We start from the raw sequence: 16,517 nt of genomic DNA, 5'->3' as shown, positions 1-16,517 counted from the left end.
GAGTTGAAGAATTGCTTATCTGATTTATTGATGAAGCTGTTGTATAAGTTTTCCAGAATTCCGCAAAATTAGCCGAAAGAGCATCCGCAGAGACCGACTTATTTTTCAATATCGTATCTTCCGCAACCTCTTCTTCAATCGAGTCGCGAGATCTATTATTTGCACTCTGCTTTTCTTTTTCTTCTTGATATTTCAAGTCATCGCTTGGTGTATTAGCAGTGGTAGAGGAAACTGGACGTCGAATGAATAAATTATTTCTGCGTCTCGAGCGAATCTCGAAGTTAGCGTTTTCCGTTGATGATAATACGGGAGGATATTGATTAGTCGTATTAGTTCCCGAAGACACAGGACTCTTGCGAATAAATTTCTTACGCGTATATCTCGGATCAAAAGTTGGCTTTGAGACTGAAGACGAATCCAATTCCGTTGTGAATAGTCTTGTAGTTATTTGCGCGCGGGTAGAGTCTGGTTCCGATGTGGACAGCGTAGTGACTATTTGCGTCGACAAATTCTCAAGTTCTGGTACCAACGTTTCTTCTAAAGGTGCAGTGCTTTCAGTATTATCGATTGTAGCTGTCGCCAATGTTGATTCTATCGTACTAGCTTCAAAATTCATCTCACTCGTCGATTGATATTCTTCATCGGTATATGTGTTAACTGTCGATATAGCGGCGTTGTTGAAGGAGTCAGTAGTTTCTTTGTTCCAGATTGTCGAAATTTCCTCTGCGGGAGTCTCCAGAATAATCTTCGCGAAATCATCGAGATTATAATCAGTGGATAAAGTGGTTTCTGTGATGGCTAGAGTCGAATCTTGCATTTCTCTTGTATATCCTGTGGCAACTGGCAATTCTTCGGCATCTTTATTCATTAGAGTAATTTCTGTTTGATCAGTGGTGACCGTCGATTTTTCAACATCCTTGGTGTCTCCTATCGAAGTTGTCGATTCTGGAACAGGACTTGAGTTTTCTAGCACTTCTTGCTCGAGAGAAACGGTTGATGTTGGCGACGAGGTGTCCTGAAGCGGACGTTTTCGTTTTATCACTTTTCGTCTACGAAATGTTTCAGATTTTTGCTCTTCTTCCGCTTCGATAGTGTTGTTCGATGATATTGGTCTCCTTTTTAGAATAATTTTACGTCTCTTTGGCGCTTCCGATGTACTGCCATGTTCGGAGACGATTATCACCAAATTAGGATTAAACTCGTGAGTCTCAATGTGGGTGATCGTTGTGGCGATAGCATCATCCGGTTGGTCACTCGTGTAATCGACTTTATTGTTGGAGGTAGTCGTGATGTCGATTAACGTGACTGGTTTCACATGATCGTACTTTGGTTCGATAGTGTTAGATTCAACTATGGTGGCTTCTTGATCGACGATGTTTATCAAATCGTTCTTTTCGATGTTGTCGCCCTCCGTGGAAGTACTTGATTCTAGAATTTGTGGCGTTATCGATGCGATCTGCTTCGACTCAACGTTCACTTTTTGCACATTATTCCTCTTTTTCTGCTTCGTCCTGTCGTACAATTCGCGGTTGACGGTTGGCCTCTTGAAGACTCTGATGTTTGTTACTTTATCACTCTCTTCGTCATTGTTTTCAAATCGCGATCGAAGCGATGAATTTCTTTTACGATTTCCCTGATTTATCCTAACTATCGGACTATCATCCAATTCATTGGCTTTGATAGATTCCGTGCTGCTGAGTCTGCTCGGTCTCCGATATTTTCTCCTGGTATCAGTGTCGGCGATTGTACTGACAGTCGTCGAAATCGTTGTTCTGCCTCTTCCTCTGTATCTGGGACTTGGAACGGAGTTCGTGGAAACGTCTTTTGACGTCCTTGATCTCGATGTCGGCGAGGTATATCTGCTAGGACCTCTATTACGCGATCTGCTTGAATCTTTGCTCTTAAACGTGGAAGTCTCCACTTGAGAAGCGTCCACATGTTCCGTCGATTCGTCTTCGACAACTCGATTAGTCGGTCTCGTCCTGGATCGAGCTCGCGCCAGAAACGGACTGGCCGGACGCGTAGAATTTCGCGATGATATACTCACCTTGGATCTATTTAACGGAGCGCTCGTTGTCGTCGTTGCTTCTGATGAGCTAAATCTTCGTCTGGTAAAACCAAATGGTCGCGGCTGCGAAACCGCGGCAATCGTTGACCTACCCGCAGACGCTGTCGTCGTCTTTGTCGTCGACGAGGTGATCTCTGGCAGTGTCGTAATCAAGATTTCCGTTACCGAATCTTCTTCCAGTTTCGTCGAGCTCGTGTTAGAACTGGTATTATCTATTTTAGGGCTGACGCTGGATGGATTTTCCGGCGGTTCGACACTGATCACGGTGACGATTTCGGTAGAAGTCGAAACGCCCGTCGTGGATGTCGTCGACGCTGAAGTAGTCGTACTATCTGTTGTACTAGATGGAACTTCTGAATATTCTTCTAGCTTTGTTGGCAAAGTGGTTATCTCCAATGGAGATACGCTAGATAAATTTTCCGAATTTTTCGAAGCAATGCCTCTAAACCTTTGGACGTTGGTGTATCTAAAAGATTTCAAGAATAATGTGAATAGTGCTGCGAAAAGTCTTGCAATGAAAAATAATGTCGTGTATAGAAACCTAGAATTGATCGTTGATGAAGCATCATTTTTCTCCGTTGACAGATCTACGTCTACCGAATCACTTTCCTTTTTCGAGTTCCTAAAAAATAAAGAGAAATTTTATGTAAAAATATTAATACATACATAATGTATATATCATAATGCTAAATGCGTGTATACGCATATTTATATTTTATTACATATAATACACAAAATATGATTATGTAATAAAATAATAAAATAATATAATAAAATAAAAATTATATTTTAAATATAATTTTTAATATATTTACTTCGAGACATAGGGTCGTCGTCTGCGAGTCGGTTTTTCCTCCTCGACTTCTTCTTCCTTCTCTTCCACGTCGTTTTCGGTTCTGAAAATTTCAAGGTAACATGAAAGGTAATCGGGAGTAAAAATCAATTATTTTGGCAGTTATATTATCGTCATACTTAGACGTCGTAGTAGAGGGTCGCGTTCGACGAATGTTTACGTAACTTGGCGTCACTCGTTGTGTGGACGAGCTGCTTTCTAACGGATTGCTGACACTGTCCTCCTCGGTAGAAGCTACGTCAGTGTTATCCTCAGCTTCCTCATCTTCGTTATCTGTGTCTTTTGTGACTGATGATCTAATCAGTATCAGTATAAAAAATTGAAATATAATTAAACATTTTTAGAATGTGTCGAATTGTAGCTTCAATAATGTTAATTTTTTAACCTTGATTTAGAGTTGATTATTTTTCCGGATTAAAATTAAGAAGAAAGACTACATTTTAAATCAAAAGCTAATTGATCTTGGCAAACATGATCAATACAAGAAAACAAAATGTATTAGCTTGTTAACGAATATAGAATTAAAGCGACTGACTTAGATCTTTCGATAGTGACATATTGAGGTTTCTGCGACCGTCTGAGATTCTTCACTTCGGGAATATCGTCCAACCCTTCGAACTGTGCTCTTCCCGGTCCGTTTACATAACTAGTTTCCGAAGATGATAATACGGGTTTATTACTGAGCTTGTTTGTTGTCTGGCGATTCAACACGCGCTCGTATAAACTACGACTAATCGTAGTCGGAGTGACGTTTGCAATGTCCGATTTAAGGCCAGAATTCTTCTCTTGGAATAATAATTGTTTCTCCAGCTGTTCTATTCCGCCTGTTATGAGTTAGAAAAATTATTAATTTATTATAATTTATTATAAGTTATTAATTTATTAATTTATTATTAATTTAATATTAAGAGAGATATTTTATTTAAGAAAAAATTTATAAAAATATTGATATGTATTAAAAGTAATATAAATACTATAAAAAAGTATTCATAAAAGTAGAAAAATTGATAGAAAGATATTGTATAAAAAAATTGATAAGATTATAAAATTATTTAAAAAATGTGCCACATTTTACTTTCTTTAATAAACCTATACTTACCAGCTTTTCTGATGAGATCGATCAATTCCTTGATCACCCTCGGATCTTCCTCGTCTTCGCCATCGCTTGCTCTCTCTGGTTCGCTTGGTTTCGTCGTCCTTGTAGTAGTTGTCGTGCTAGGTCTTCTAGTGAGTGTTTTATATACAAGAGGTTTCATTGTCGTAGTGATTTTCGGTTCTTCTTTCACTTCCTCTTCCTCGGTTTCCTCGATGTCATCCTCCTCGTAATCTTCTTCTTCCGAATCGTATTCTTCCGATTCGGCCTTCGCAGTCGTTGTGCTGTGTAAGTAAGTCGTTCGACTGGTCGCGGCTGTGATAGGTGATTTAGTGGTCGAGACGACTGACGTCTTCGACGTTTTAGGACAAATCACATTGCGCGGGTAATCACAAGAATCCGCCGCCTTATTGAACACCAAACCTAAAAATGTCAAACGATACGAAATATCATAATAAATAAAAGGTTTTTAATCGCATAGATTTAATAAGAAATTATGCACTAAGTGATAAGAGTAAGTGAAAATTTAAAAAATTTAAATTTTTATTACATATATACCATATTTCTTCGTTTATTTATATGCAAATTTTGTATATTTATATTATTTATATACGCCTACCAATTTTATTATATATTTAATATTTTTTAAATTTATATATTAAAGGAAATTAAGATGGAAATATTTAGCGTTAAATGTGCGAGATTATTATTTATATTTATTATTATTATTATTATTATATTTATTATTATTATTATTATTATTATTATTATATTTATTATTATTTATAGAAAAATTACCTGAAGGGCAGGTGAATTGATGAGCAACTACGCCAAGTCCACTTGGACCACTATCGAGACACCAGAAGTATTTCTTACAGTCTCGAGGATGCGGGAAGAAACCTTCGTCCTCGCATTTAAAGTCTATAAGAAAATAAAACGATACTTATTAAGTAATAAAGATAAGCTCTTCATTCTCATATCTGAACTCATATCGTACTTTCTCAAATAAACAATTCACGCTAAAGAGATATTGCTCTTCGCGAAAACTTACCGGTTCCTGGATCGGGAGTGGTCGGCGGTTCAGGAGTCGTCAATTTGTTACTCAAGGATTCCTCGTTCTCGTCAGTCTTGCTTTGTTCTTTACGTCTGGATTGTTTTCTACGAGAGGTATGATCGCTGGATCGCGTTTTGCTTCTGTGCCGGTTCTTCGGTCTCTCGGTCTTCTCCGTAACTCTGACAGAGTTCCTACCCTCTATTTCCTCGTCTGGTGACGGATCGTATGATCTCCTTGCTACATCCCGATCTTCTTCGTCTTCGTCATTCGTTTTCGATTTCGAAATATTGCGGTACTTTAATCTTGAAGAGGACGCACGTCTGCTGGTGATCGGAGCCGACGTGGTGCTACTTCTTTGGCTATACTTACGAACATTGCTCTGAATACCTTGAGTGCGAATCTTTTTCCGACTCTCCACTGACTTTGTATTCTCGATCGTATTCCTACTGTGCGATAATATACAATTTTTAATTTGTTCTCCTTTAATAGAGAAATTAGAATGAAAATAAAAAATATCTATCCTAAACGTTCTAGAAATAAATTATTTTAAATTACATTTTAAACAAATTTATATTTTATATTTGCTTTTATTATCTATTTGATCTTTAAGATATTAAATCACAATAAATTAAATAGAAATAATAATACTGTAAAAATGAATTAATAATATTAATGCGATAATATGATTAAAATATGGCAATTATAAACTGTATTTATGTGTTTAATTTGAGAGTCACAATTCTTACCTATTATCCGTAAGTAAAGCTTCCTTAGCAGCTTCGATTAATGGATAAGGTCGACCGTGGCACTTGCCACGGAAATCGTCATTGTCTACCGACCAAAACATGATGCCTCCCAATTTCTTCTCGTTCACATATCGAGCTTTCAATTTAACTATGTCTTCATCATCGTATCCCACCCACTGATTTCCATTAAACGCGTATGGTCCCATGGCTTTAGGATTCGGTTGAACGACTTCCCACTCATCGGATTCCGCTACATTCTCGCAAATCTATAATAATCTCAATATTTAATTTTTTTTGAATGTAATCTTTTAAGTGAAATATATATTAATATCAAATAAAATTAAAATAAAATTATATTTTACAAATGAATTATGTTAATATAATTGATGCGTAGCATAAAAATAAATTAAATAAATTTGACATCATATCACCTCATAATAGGCAAGATAGCCTTTCTCTCGAGTGGCCTCTCCTTCGATACCCGGACCGTCCGCTGGCGATCCGAGTTCGGTTGCCTCCTGGTTAAACAATGTGTACGAGCGACCGTACGTAGGTATTCCAAGAATGATCTTGTCCGCGGATGCACCTTTCCCCAGGAGATGACTGATCGTGTAATCCTAGGAGGTCAATCAATTATTTTTAATTGTGTAACTTGTTCGAACAATAACATTATAAAAATATAATTATAATTCTGACAATATAATTATAATTCTCTTACAATAGTTAACTCGGCGTCATAATTGTATTCGTTGTCCTCTTCCAGAGGATACAACGGCGAGTGGTGATTGACAGCGGGCTCATACGCCGAATGATAATCGTAAGAGAGTAGATTGACGAAGTCCAAATACTCGTTTAGTCTAGGTACGTCGTAACCCTTGTCTATGTATTCGATTCCAGCAGGCATCGCCATCGATAACAGCAGCCTCGGTCTTCCAGTCTTTGAAGACTCTCGTTCGAATTCCTCGTAAAGTTCCTGCCAATTTACGTAAATTATTATTTTTAATCGATTTTTTACAATTCACTTCTGAAGATTGAATCGCAATTAATCTTCCACCATTCTATTTATCTACACACATGTATTTTTCTATCTGTAATTAAATCTCCTGTTCTCTTTATCTTTATTTTTATTTATTGAAGTTTCTGCAAGAGATTTCATATTTTTTTTCTCGATACGATAAGAAACTGTTGAGACATCTACCTGTACCAGGTTGGCATAATTATCCTTATCTCGCGGTTTCCCGCCATCTCTAAACGCCGGATACTCCCAGTCGAGATCGAGGCCGTCGAAATGATTTTGCCTGAGGAATTTGACGGCGTTCTTGACAAACTCTCGCCGTCTCTCAGAATCGGCCACCATCGGTGAAAATCTGCTGGAGCCTTCGTTCCAGCCGCCGATCGCCAGCATCGTCTTCAGATTCTTATTGTAAGTCTTCAGACCTGTAAACTTCGCGTATCCGCCTGTCGAGCGAGCGAATGTTAATAGAAGAGTGAAAGTTAAATATCAGCTAAGTCATCAAATATGATGTATTTCTAAGTTTATCGATTTATAACGCGTTGATAAACAAATAGAAACATTATTCAGATAGATGACGGAAAAATAGCACTTTTTTAAATATAAGAAAGTCTTTTATAATAACTGAGAATAATAAGAAAATTTTTAACACTCGATTGGCGTCTGACATTTACTCTTCAATTTTCTTAGACTACACAATTGAATAAACTTTCATCGGTCATAATAAAATTACGAATATAAATCCATTGGCAATTTTAATTGACAATTGATGATTAATAATTGAAAGCGTCTAATTTTTTGAAATATTGTCGATATAAATATCTTAATTAAATATTTCTTCATTGATAACTGATAAAGTTGCGTAAGTGTAAGTAATAAATAAAATATTATACATATTTTTATATTACCTTTCTCGATATCTTGATATTTGTCGAACGGTTTTAACGCATTATCCTTTGTAAAACCTCCAAACGCATAGATTAGGTGAGTACAAAGGTACGGATTTATATTTTGAGGAGAAAATTTCGCTGTACCAGGTCGGTACACCGACCAATTTGTGTAGTAACAAACAATTTTGCGCTCGGCAATTCCTGAAAGAACAATAACAATCAGGACAAATATAAATTTTTTTTAATATAACTTTCAAATATTCATTTGTATTGAAAGAGATAAATAAATCCCCTATTTTTAATATAAAAAATCAATCTTTATATCTTACTTTAACTGCATTTAAAGATTTGTAATAATTATTTAAAGTCTCCTAAAATAAGAACAACAAAATCCTGACTGAATCGAAAGAATTTAATAATTACATTTCTTAAACATTTGGAGATTTAAATATATTTAAAAATAATTTACAATTATATAGAATACTTAAAAATTTGGCCTTTTAATTTAAATTCTCTCATGTTCTTCATCTCTTTCTGAAAAGAAGAGAAATAAAAGCGTTTTATTTCTATTTATTACTCTCTCGCATAATAACTATTCTACTTTCAACAGAAGTCTATTGAATGAAGAGACAGCAATGATAAATGTATTCCGGTGTATTCACCTCGCGCGAAGAATCGGCACTTGTTATCTTCAATTTCATCTTTCAATATTAGCTCGTGTCGCGAGGGACACGTGTCGTGCATTTTCGCAGCCGCTGAATGCACACGCGTGCATATTAAATGAATACGCGTGCATATTAAATGAATACGCGCGACATACATTCAATACGCGTTTCGCATATATCCATGATACACATACTTTGCGAACGCATGACACACTGACGCGTTAAACGCGGGGAGAACGCGTTAACAGTTGCGAGAGAAAACGGGGAGAAATTGAAACGCGATTGAACTTTCGTTTACGTGTACGCAAAGAAATATATGGACTTTAACTCACGTGGCAAGGTGCTGCTAACTGATTCTAAAAAAGTACGTTTCTGACACCGGTTACATTTTTTCGTTAGGTGCAATTTTATTCGGAAAACCTAGCAATCTTAATTATGTAAGGATACATAATTTATAGGAAATTTATCGTACTATTTTTATTTAAATCTTTATCGCTCGTGACATTTCATCATTCTTTGCATTAATAAATTTCTAGGATATTTTTCCTATTAAAAATTAAAATAATAAAATATTTTAATTAATAAAATATTCTAATTCCGTTTATTCGTATTTTCAGATTGCTTTTTAAAACTTTTGATTTTCTCAAAATTATCTTTTATGATAATGTTCAATTTATCGTAATTTTGTAAGATGAAGATAAATGACTTTTATAACATCATGATTAAATAGATAATCATATTGCAACACAGAAGATGTGACTTGGGAGTTAATCTAACTTTCCTCAATGAAATACTATAACGAACCATAACGCCACGTAATCTGATCAAAAATAGCATTACGAAAGCGAAAGATAGTATTACGCGATGGATATATTGTTTCCTGCGATCATCCAAGCGTTTAATTAGCCGAATGCGTATATCTGCGTATGTATAAAGAGAGAGAGAGAAGGGGAGAGAAAGAAATATGCATCTTGTTGCCCTGCTTCGCACGCGCATAATCATTCTCGAAGGCTGACTTTGAAGGCTCGCTGAGTTCGCGTGTGTTTGGCTACTCGTACTTTCAAGCCGCCGATGAATTATCCACCATGCTTTCACTGATCGGGCATGAAACGAGGCCGAATATCATGTAGAAACAATACGATCGATGCCTGCGAATTAAGATCCGCTACTGACCCTGACCAGAACCTCCGCGAGGTCGACGAAAATATCCACGATTGATCGATCGAGAGCGGTGTCTTCGATTGTCATGAGTTTAATCGAAAACACGCTCGTGCACAAATACGGTATAACTCTCCAAATAACGAAGAAAAAAATGAAATGCTGCCACACATACATTAATTATAATTAATATTATAATTACATTAATATTATAATTATATATTAATTCTAGATTTCATTTTTCTCATTATAAAGTTTTAAGAAAATAAGAAAAAACTTTATATATATATTCATGTAAATAAAAGTGCCTAATATTTTATTACAATTTTTTTAGAACGAATGAATATTTATTTCATTTATACATTTTATTTTCTGTTCTATTTCAATTATTTATTTATTATAAATAAGTAATTATATATTTTTAAAATAAAAAATTAACAGTATACATTTAAAAATATTAAAAATTATATTATTTCATTCATTTATCTACAAAGATATTGCGTTTGAAATATAAAAGAGTAACAAGATTATTATGTATCAAAAGAATAATAATACAATTAAATAATAATTATATATAATTGAATATACATTCAATTGCAAATCCAGACAGAATGAATTCCAAATTAGATAAAATATGTCGTTTAAATTACATATAATTGGGGATTTTTAATATAATATGTGTAACAATTCGGAATCTGTGAATTTCATTATTTCCACCTGCATCGTCAAGATCGCCGATACGAGTATGTTTGAGATTTTCTTTCACTATGTACCAAGCATATTCATGATAGTCCCACGTTATATATCGTCATTATACAAGCGGTGTATAGTATTAAGATACATAATATCGCACAGATAATGTCGAGTAAGAGGCTTATTCACGCTCGCTCGTGATCGCACGTTTTTCCAGAGTTGCCGACAAATATGAGAAAAATCACTACTTGCTTTTACATTGCGATGTGAAAAATGTTATCATTAAAAATGAATGTTGCAAGTTTAATGCTTCAGTTTATAAAATTAACACTTTACGAGCGATCCGAACGTCCTTTCGTTTTCCTTCGCGAATTCCACTCCAATTCTCTCACTTTTAGTTACAGCACCGGTTGCTCTCGCGGAAACTATTATTGTTTACGAGTTTCGTTGGTGAAAATTCTAGGATACATCGGATAAACATCTGTCGGATAAATGCTCTGGAATTCGTTTCGTAAGCAGGTGATTAGAGAGACTTAAACGCTTTGAAATTTATTCCGAGCTATTGTTTTTTATGAATTTATTTTTAACATGCCATTCCTACGAACACACATATACGCAAAGAATCTGGTTAATTTGTATATAACTATACGAAACATTCCGGTATTATTAGAAACCATAGATAAATATCAAATTAAAGGACATTAAAAAAGTAACTTCTAAATTATAAGTATTTAAAAGAGAGGCTCAAATTCGTTGTTAAATTAAAAAATGCAGATAAATAATAAAATATTATTTTTCATGTAATTTCAAGAGTAATTGATATTTTAAAAGAATTTTAAAAGAATTTGCATATTTTTTTTTAATTATAAAGAGATATTTAAAAACTTGGAAAGAGCGAAAAGAAAGCGACGGTTAATTATTTGCTGAAAAAATCTGAGAAGAAATTACAATAAAAATCGATGGTTGAGAGAATTATACACAATTGAGTATTCTGTGTGAATAATTAAAAAAATATTAATATTAAATTTTACAACTTTCTCTCTTATAATTGTATTTTTATTAAGAAAGTCCTGGAAAGACTTACCATTTTGTATCGTCGCAAGTAGAATTCCCAAGCAGAGAATCAGCGACGCTACTCGCATCTCCTGCAACGGAAAAAAAAACGATGCGTCTCATTAATAATTCATCATCGCCGGAGACGTATATAATACCAATGTGCCAAAGCGAGTTCGCTGAAGTGAGAGTCTCGCACGCGAATAATTAATTCATAACGAGTTTTCAACTTTGGTGGCGTTCAACTTCTCGCGTGTTGCCAACGAATCAGTAATGAATCAACGGAGATAGTCGGTGACTTTATCAATAATTGGATCGATAAGGGATCACTTAATGCTAGAAAGTCTACATTAATTCGTGCAACGATACATCAAGCCTGTGAAATCTTTTAAAATCCATAAGAAAGAAAAATATCGAAGAAATTTCTTCTAATAAGAAATTAGCATAGAAACTCTGGTATATAAATACAAAGAGAGAGATAAAGTGTTTCTCTTTTATTTTCAAAATAGCAAATAAATGATGAAGCGTTCACTAATATTATGATAAATTTTAAATCAGGAGTCGCGTAAGAATTTAATTCGGAGAGAGTGAATAAATTATAAATTTAAATTACTACCTTTTTTTTGCACGCATCAATCCGAGAATGAGAATTTCTAGTTTATTCGCATTTCACAGATCGATAAGATGAGTGAATTAAAGTCTCGTCGTGGTTACCGAACGCCGGTCCCGCTTGTAACCGCTTATGTAAGCGCAGAAATGTAAAGTGCACGACGATGCACTTGTTTCCTGAGCTCGGCTCAGCGAGATCGCGGGCGGTCCGAGATGCTGGATTAATAAAGATCGATGACACACATACACATATCGGGACTGCCGAATGCTGGTATCGTGGCATGCATACGGACGGACCACTCCTCGTTACGTAACGGATGTGTAAAGAGAAAGCAAGAAGAAAGAACGCGGCGCGACTTTCTCGCGGCGCGTTTCGGGTGGCGAGTTTCGCGAGTTACGTTAACGTTACGTTGTAACGCTGCGCGCTGCCCGTCATCGCGATAACAATTTGCGCTTTCGTTCCTAATCGTCGGATCCTAAAAGCTTAATGAGCCGGGCAAAAATTCCGGGCCTGCGGAAATTGCGAGCGAGGCGCGGAAGATAGTCGCTACGAGCCGCATGCTGATTTAATTAATGGCTCCACCTAATTACGGTGAAACTCGGGATATTACTACCGGATATCTAAAACTGTCGAGTTTTTCTCGATCATAAATAAAATGGTTTCTGAGGAAATAAATAACTGATAAAAGTTTCCCAGTCTTCATTATGATGTTGCGCATAATTATTTAATTTCAAACCTAATTTTGATGCGTTCTCACTCTTATATATTTTTCTCTTAATTATTTCTCTCTCTCTTTCTTTTTCGAATATTTATCATATGTATAATTTTTTATTAAATTAAATTAAAACATTTTATTGAAAATGTGAATAAAAAACTGGAAATTTTATTTAATTTGTATAAATTACATTTCTCTCTTTCTCCAAAATATATATAAATATATATCAAATTATTTTAATATGATTAATTAAATAATTAAATAATTAATTATTAAATTAATTATTAAATTATTTAATTAATCATATTAAATTAATTGTATATATTTTGGAGAAAGAGAGAGAAATGTAATTTATTATAATAATTAAATAAAATTTCCAGTTTCTTCTTCACATTTTTAAACAACATATGATAATATCGATGCGATGCACTGATTTGCAATTGAAGTAACTGCAGCTAATTGTGCAAGTTCCGTCTTCGGCGAAATGCACATTTATTCCTCTTGCAAGTATACACACCTGTCTGCAATCTCTGATAATCATCTCGCTCTTCGTCATCTCGATACCTCGCGAATTGTGTCTGTACCTTCGCGCGCGCGTGTATCTCCCCCCGCAAAGTAGCGATCTCTATATGTGTGTGTGATGGCACGCGGCTAGCATGCGCAGGGTGGGTCAAAAAACTCCGGACCCCTTTAAATGTCAAATAACTTTCTACGATGCTGAGGATCCTTGGAAAGCGAGTATACAATGTGCGAATCAAGGGAGAGCCCCGAGCGTTCTTGGCGCAGTTGTATGTCCGCACATGCATGCACGCATACATTGTATGCACGTACATCGATCGTCCGACAAGCAATCGGCGAGCAACGGGGCTGGTCACTGCTTTCTGAGAGTTTCGTAACCGGAACGGAAGTTCGCGTCGTGCTTTCGACGCGCGAACCGCTACCATCCCCCTTCCTCGTACTCTTTGTCGTCTTGGAATCTCGTGTGCGAATGATTTCTATGAGTGTGATTTCATCGAAATAATCCAGTGAAAGCAGTCTAAGATTTTCGTCATTTTCTTTTTTCGCAATTATAATTCAATAGATAAATTCTGAATTGGTGATAAAATTTTATTTTATTTAGAATTGTTATTCATGTATAATAAAATCAATTCAATCTTATTCATTACACCTCACATGTATGGTATATATATTATAAATTTTGCTGTCAATAATTATGGCAATAATTTATCTATTGTCATAATTATCAGCATTATAATTTCAAAGAAATTATTCCTGAACTCCAATTCGCCAAGAAAACCTACATTAACCAATTTTTCGCTACATTTATCTCTCTTTCTTTCTCATAGAATAATTAACTTTGACCTTACTCAGATGTGTATTTCAACGCAATGCGAAAAAACTTGGGAACGTACCCATTTACGTACATAATATGTATGCAAGTTAATCAAGAATCTCTCATAATCGAAAAGAAAAGTTCACTTTACGCGTAAGATGTTGCAAGTTGCAAGCAATTCCGATCATTGCAGATGCGACATTTGATTCTGCATATGGCAGATTTAATTATAAATATCAGATTGATATTCCTATATGTCACTTGAATATCCAGGTTTAAATTCCTATTTTTATTGCTACACGAAATACGTAATCTATGTCGAAAAACAAGTCATTATGAATAAATTTCATGAATTTAGTCATTTCTCGCCTAAAAGATAAAAAATTTATTACATACCCACTTAAAGCTTGTCGTATTATCTCTTCATTTCTTTCCTTCGTCTCCGAATTATCTTCATTAAAGTAGTTTTTTAATAGTACCATTATATTTTATTTATTTGACAACTTTTAACATAAATCACGTTTCTTCGTAACGATAAATAACGGTAATATTAAATCTGGATATCCAGGATGTTCTAGGATGTTTCTAGGAAAGATTTTAATATTCAGTTGACATCTAAGAATATACGGAACAGTTTCACTCAATTATAATAGATGTGTTGGCATTCTTGTAAAATTATATAATTGATACATGTGCGAGATATCGATATTATGTAAACGACGTTACCGCGTTGCATACACAAAAGGAAAGTAACAATAAGGATAATAATAATATTATGCAAATGTTCCTATACTTGCGCATCTTTAACCCGAGATTTTACTGAGTCGTTTTTGTGCGATTGTCGACATTCTTATCTAATAATACAATATGCATATATCTCGTTCATGTTCGGTATTGGCTGTAAACCAGTCTAATCTATAACTTCACCAGTTTCCGTGGTGAAATACCAACTGGTTGCCGCGTTCGGTCGATCGAGGAATAACTAAAGGTCGGGGTATTTCAAGAATGCGAATTATTTAATGCATAAAGTTGCATTCATGTTTCTCCCGATTGATACGTTCTCCATTTATGATTCGTTGATAAAATGATGAAAATGACGAATTATGATGACTCAAACTAATGCATTAATAAACGAATGATATTTTCATAGCGTTTTTGTTAGTATGAGAATTTTTTATTTTAATACGATATATGTGTAGTCGAGATTACTGAGATTATCGTTTAGAATGTAATATAATTATATACATCTTATTCTTTTGAATAAAAAATCGATTGTTCGATCAGCTGATGCATTAGAAGAGACAAAAGATAATTTCTCTTCGTGGTTCAATGAATTAGTTATTTCCGTAACTTTCCAAGGGGAAGAATTAACCGAGTTCTTGAAGGGAGGATTTCATGTTTCGAGAAATAGCATACAATATATTTTTTAAATAAAATTTGGCAGACAATGATCTTACTTATAGTGATAAGATACGTTATAATTTATCGAGCATTCTTCGAAATCACAGTTAACAATCCTCTTGACAATAAATCATATCATATCAAATTTTATTACAGAAATTATTTTTTATCAACAGAAAAATATAAATAGTTTCAGATTTGAAGTAAAGAATAATCTTAGCATTTTTCTAAAAAAATCTTTTTCACATCTTTTAATATGTTTATATATTAACTAAATTAATTTAATTTTTTCCTGTTTTATTAACTTAATATTTTTCTGTTCTTTATATTTATAATTAAAATTAAATTACAATTAAATTAATTAAATATTTAGTCTTTTTATATAAATAATTTTTTTCAACATATTCGAAATTTGAAGACAATCATTTTTTTGGCATTTAAAATGTTTCGTGATTAACATTTCATTACATTTACATATCAACTGCACCAAACGATAATTTGTTGATTCAAATCGGATCTTTATAACGTCGTCATTTCTTGCGGAGGAATTTCGAGTTATTGATTTTGTTATCTTGATGTTTATTGGTCTTAATCCTGCGGGAGTAAAAACAGAAAGACGAAGGTACAGCACGAGAATAGAATCCGTTCACCAACCGGGGCTATCGCTATAATAATGCAGACGGCATCCCGGTTGACCTTTCCATGGTATTACGCGCCGTATATTTCCAGAACCAGATTTCTGGACGTCCAAGGTTATACTAAAAACAACCATCTCCACTGGACATTGTCGTTATTTACGCGTCATGCCGGGAATGTTGCAGTTATCCAGCTATTTTTGAGAGACCTCGGCCTTTCTTTCCACTTCGCTATTTGCTGATCTTTGAAATGACAGAGTTCAAGAATGCAGGATATGCAAGCAATCTTAATGATGGTCTCATTAATTGTTTAAAAATTAAATTACATAATGATACACAACACACACATAACACAGATATATGCTAATATTCAATAAGTATTATAATACGTAATTTACATATTTAAATTTTGCGGTATCCAGATTTCTAGATGTTTGTTAATATTGCCATATTTGTTACTATGTGGAAACATGGCTCAAACAAAATTATTGTGAATAAATTATATTCGAATAATATCATTCTTCGTCGGAAGAGAAAA

The 16,517-nt window shown here is 34.4% G+C and overlaps 1 protein-coding gene across 2 annotated transcripts in view; it reads right to left on the bottom strand.

Moving 5' to 3' along the window:
- The window catches only part of LOC105250983 (mucin-3A), a 32,708-nt gene that overhangs the window by 9,480 nt on the left and 6,711 nt on the right, over nt 1–16,517 (bottom strand). Inside the window, exons 2-15 of one of the 2 annotated variants that reach the window (XM_025406388.1) lie at nt 11,317–11,377; nt 7,735–7,917; nt 7,013–7,272; nt 6,533–6,787; nt 6,246–6,431; nt 5,815–6,080; nt 5,066–5,514; nt 4,813–4,935; nt 4,021–4,437; nt 3,457–3,745; nt 3,041–3,217; nt 2,884–2,964; nt 2,610–2,690; nt 2,048–2,534 (exon numbers count right to left, since the gene is read on the bottom strand). In XM_025406388.1, coding sequence (XP_025262173.1) covers nt 2,048–2,534; nt 2,610–2,690; nt 2,884–2,964; nt 3,041–3,217; nt 3,457–3,745; nt 4,021–4,437; nt 4,813–4,935; nt 5,066–5,514; nt 5,815–6,080; nt 6,246–6,431; nt 6,533–6,787; nt 7,013–7,272; nt 7,735–7,917; nt 11,317–11,377 — 3,315 coding nt within the window. The remainder of the gene's footprint in view (nt 1–2,047; nt 2,535–2,609; nt 2,691–2,883; nt 2,965–3,040; nt 3,218–3,456; nt 3,746–4,020; nt 4,438–4,812; nt 4,936–5,065; nt 5,515–5,814; nt 6,081–6,245; nt 6,432–6,532; nt 6,788–7,012; nt 7,273–7,734; nt 7,918–11,316; nt 11,378–16,517) is intronic. The other variant, XM_025406389.1, reaches the window with a different exon arrangement.

This window comes from Camponotus floridanus, unplaced genomic scaffold (assembly GCF_003227725.1).
Source record: "Camponotus floridanus strain SB8 unplaced genomic scaffold, Cflo_v7.5 scaffold141, whole genome shotgun sequence".
NCBI classification, from domain to species: Eukaryota; Metazoa; Arthropoda; class Insecta; order Hymenoptera; family Formicidae; genus Camponotus; species Camponotus floridanus.
This window is presented reverse-complemented; position numbering and strand designations above follow the sequence as displayed.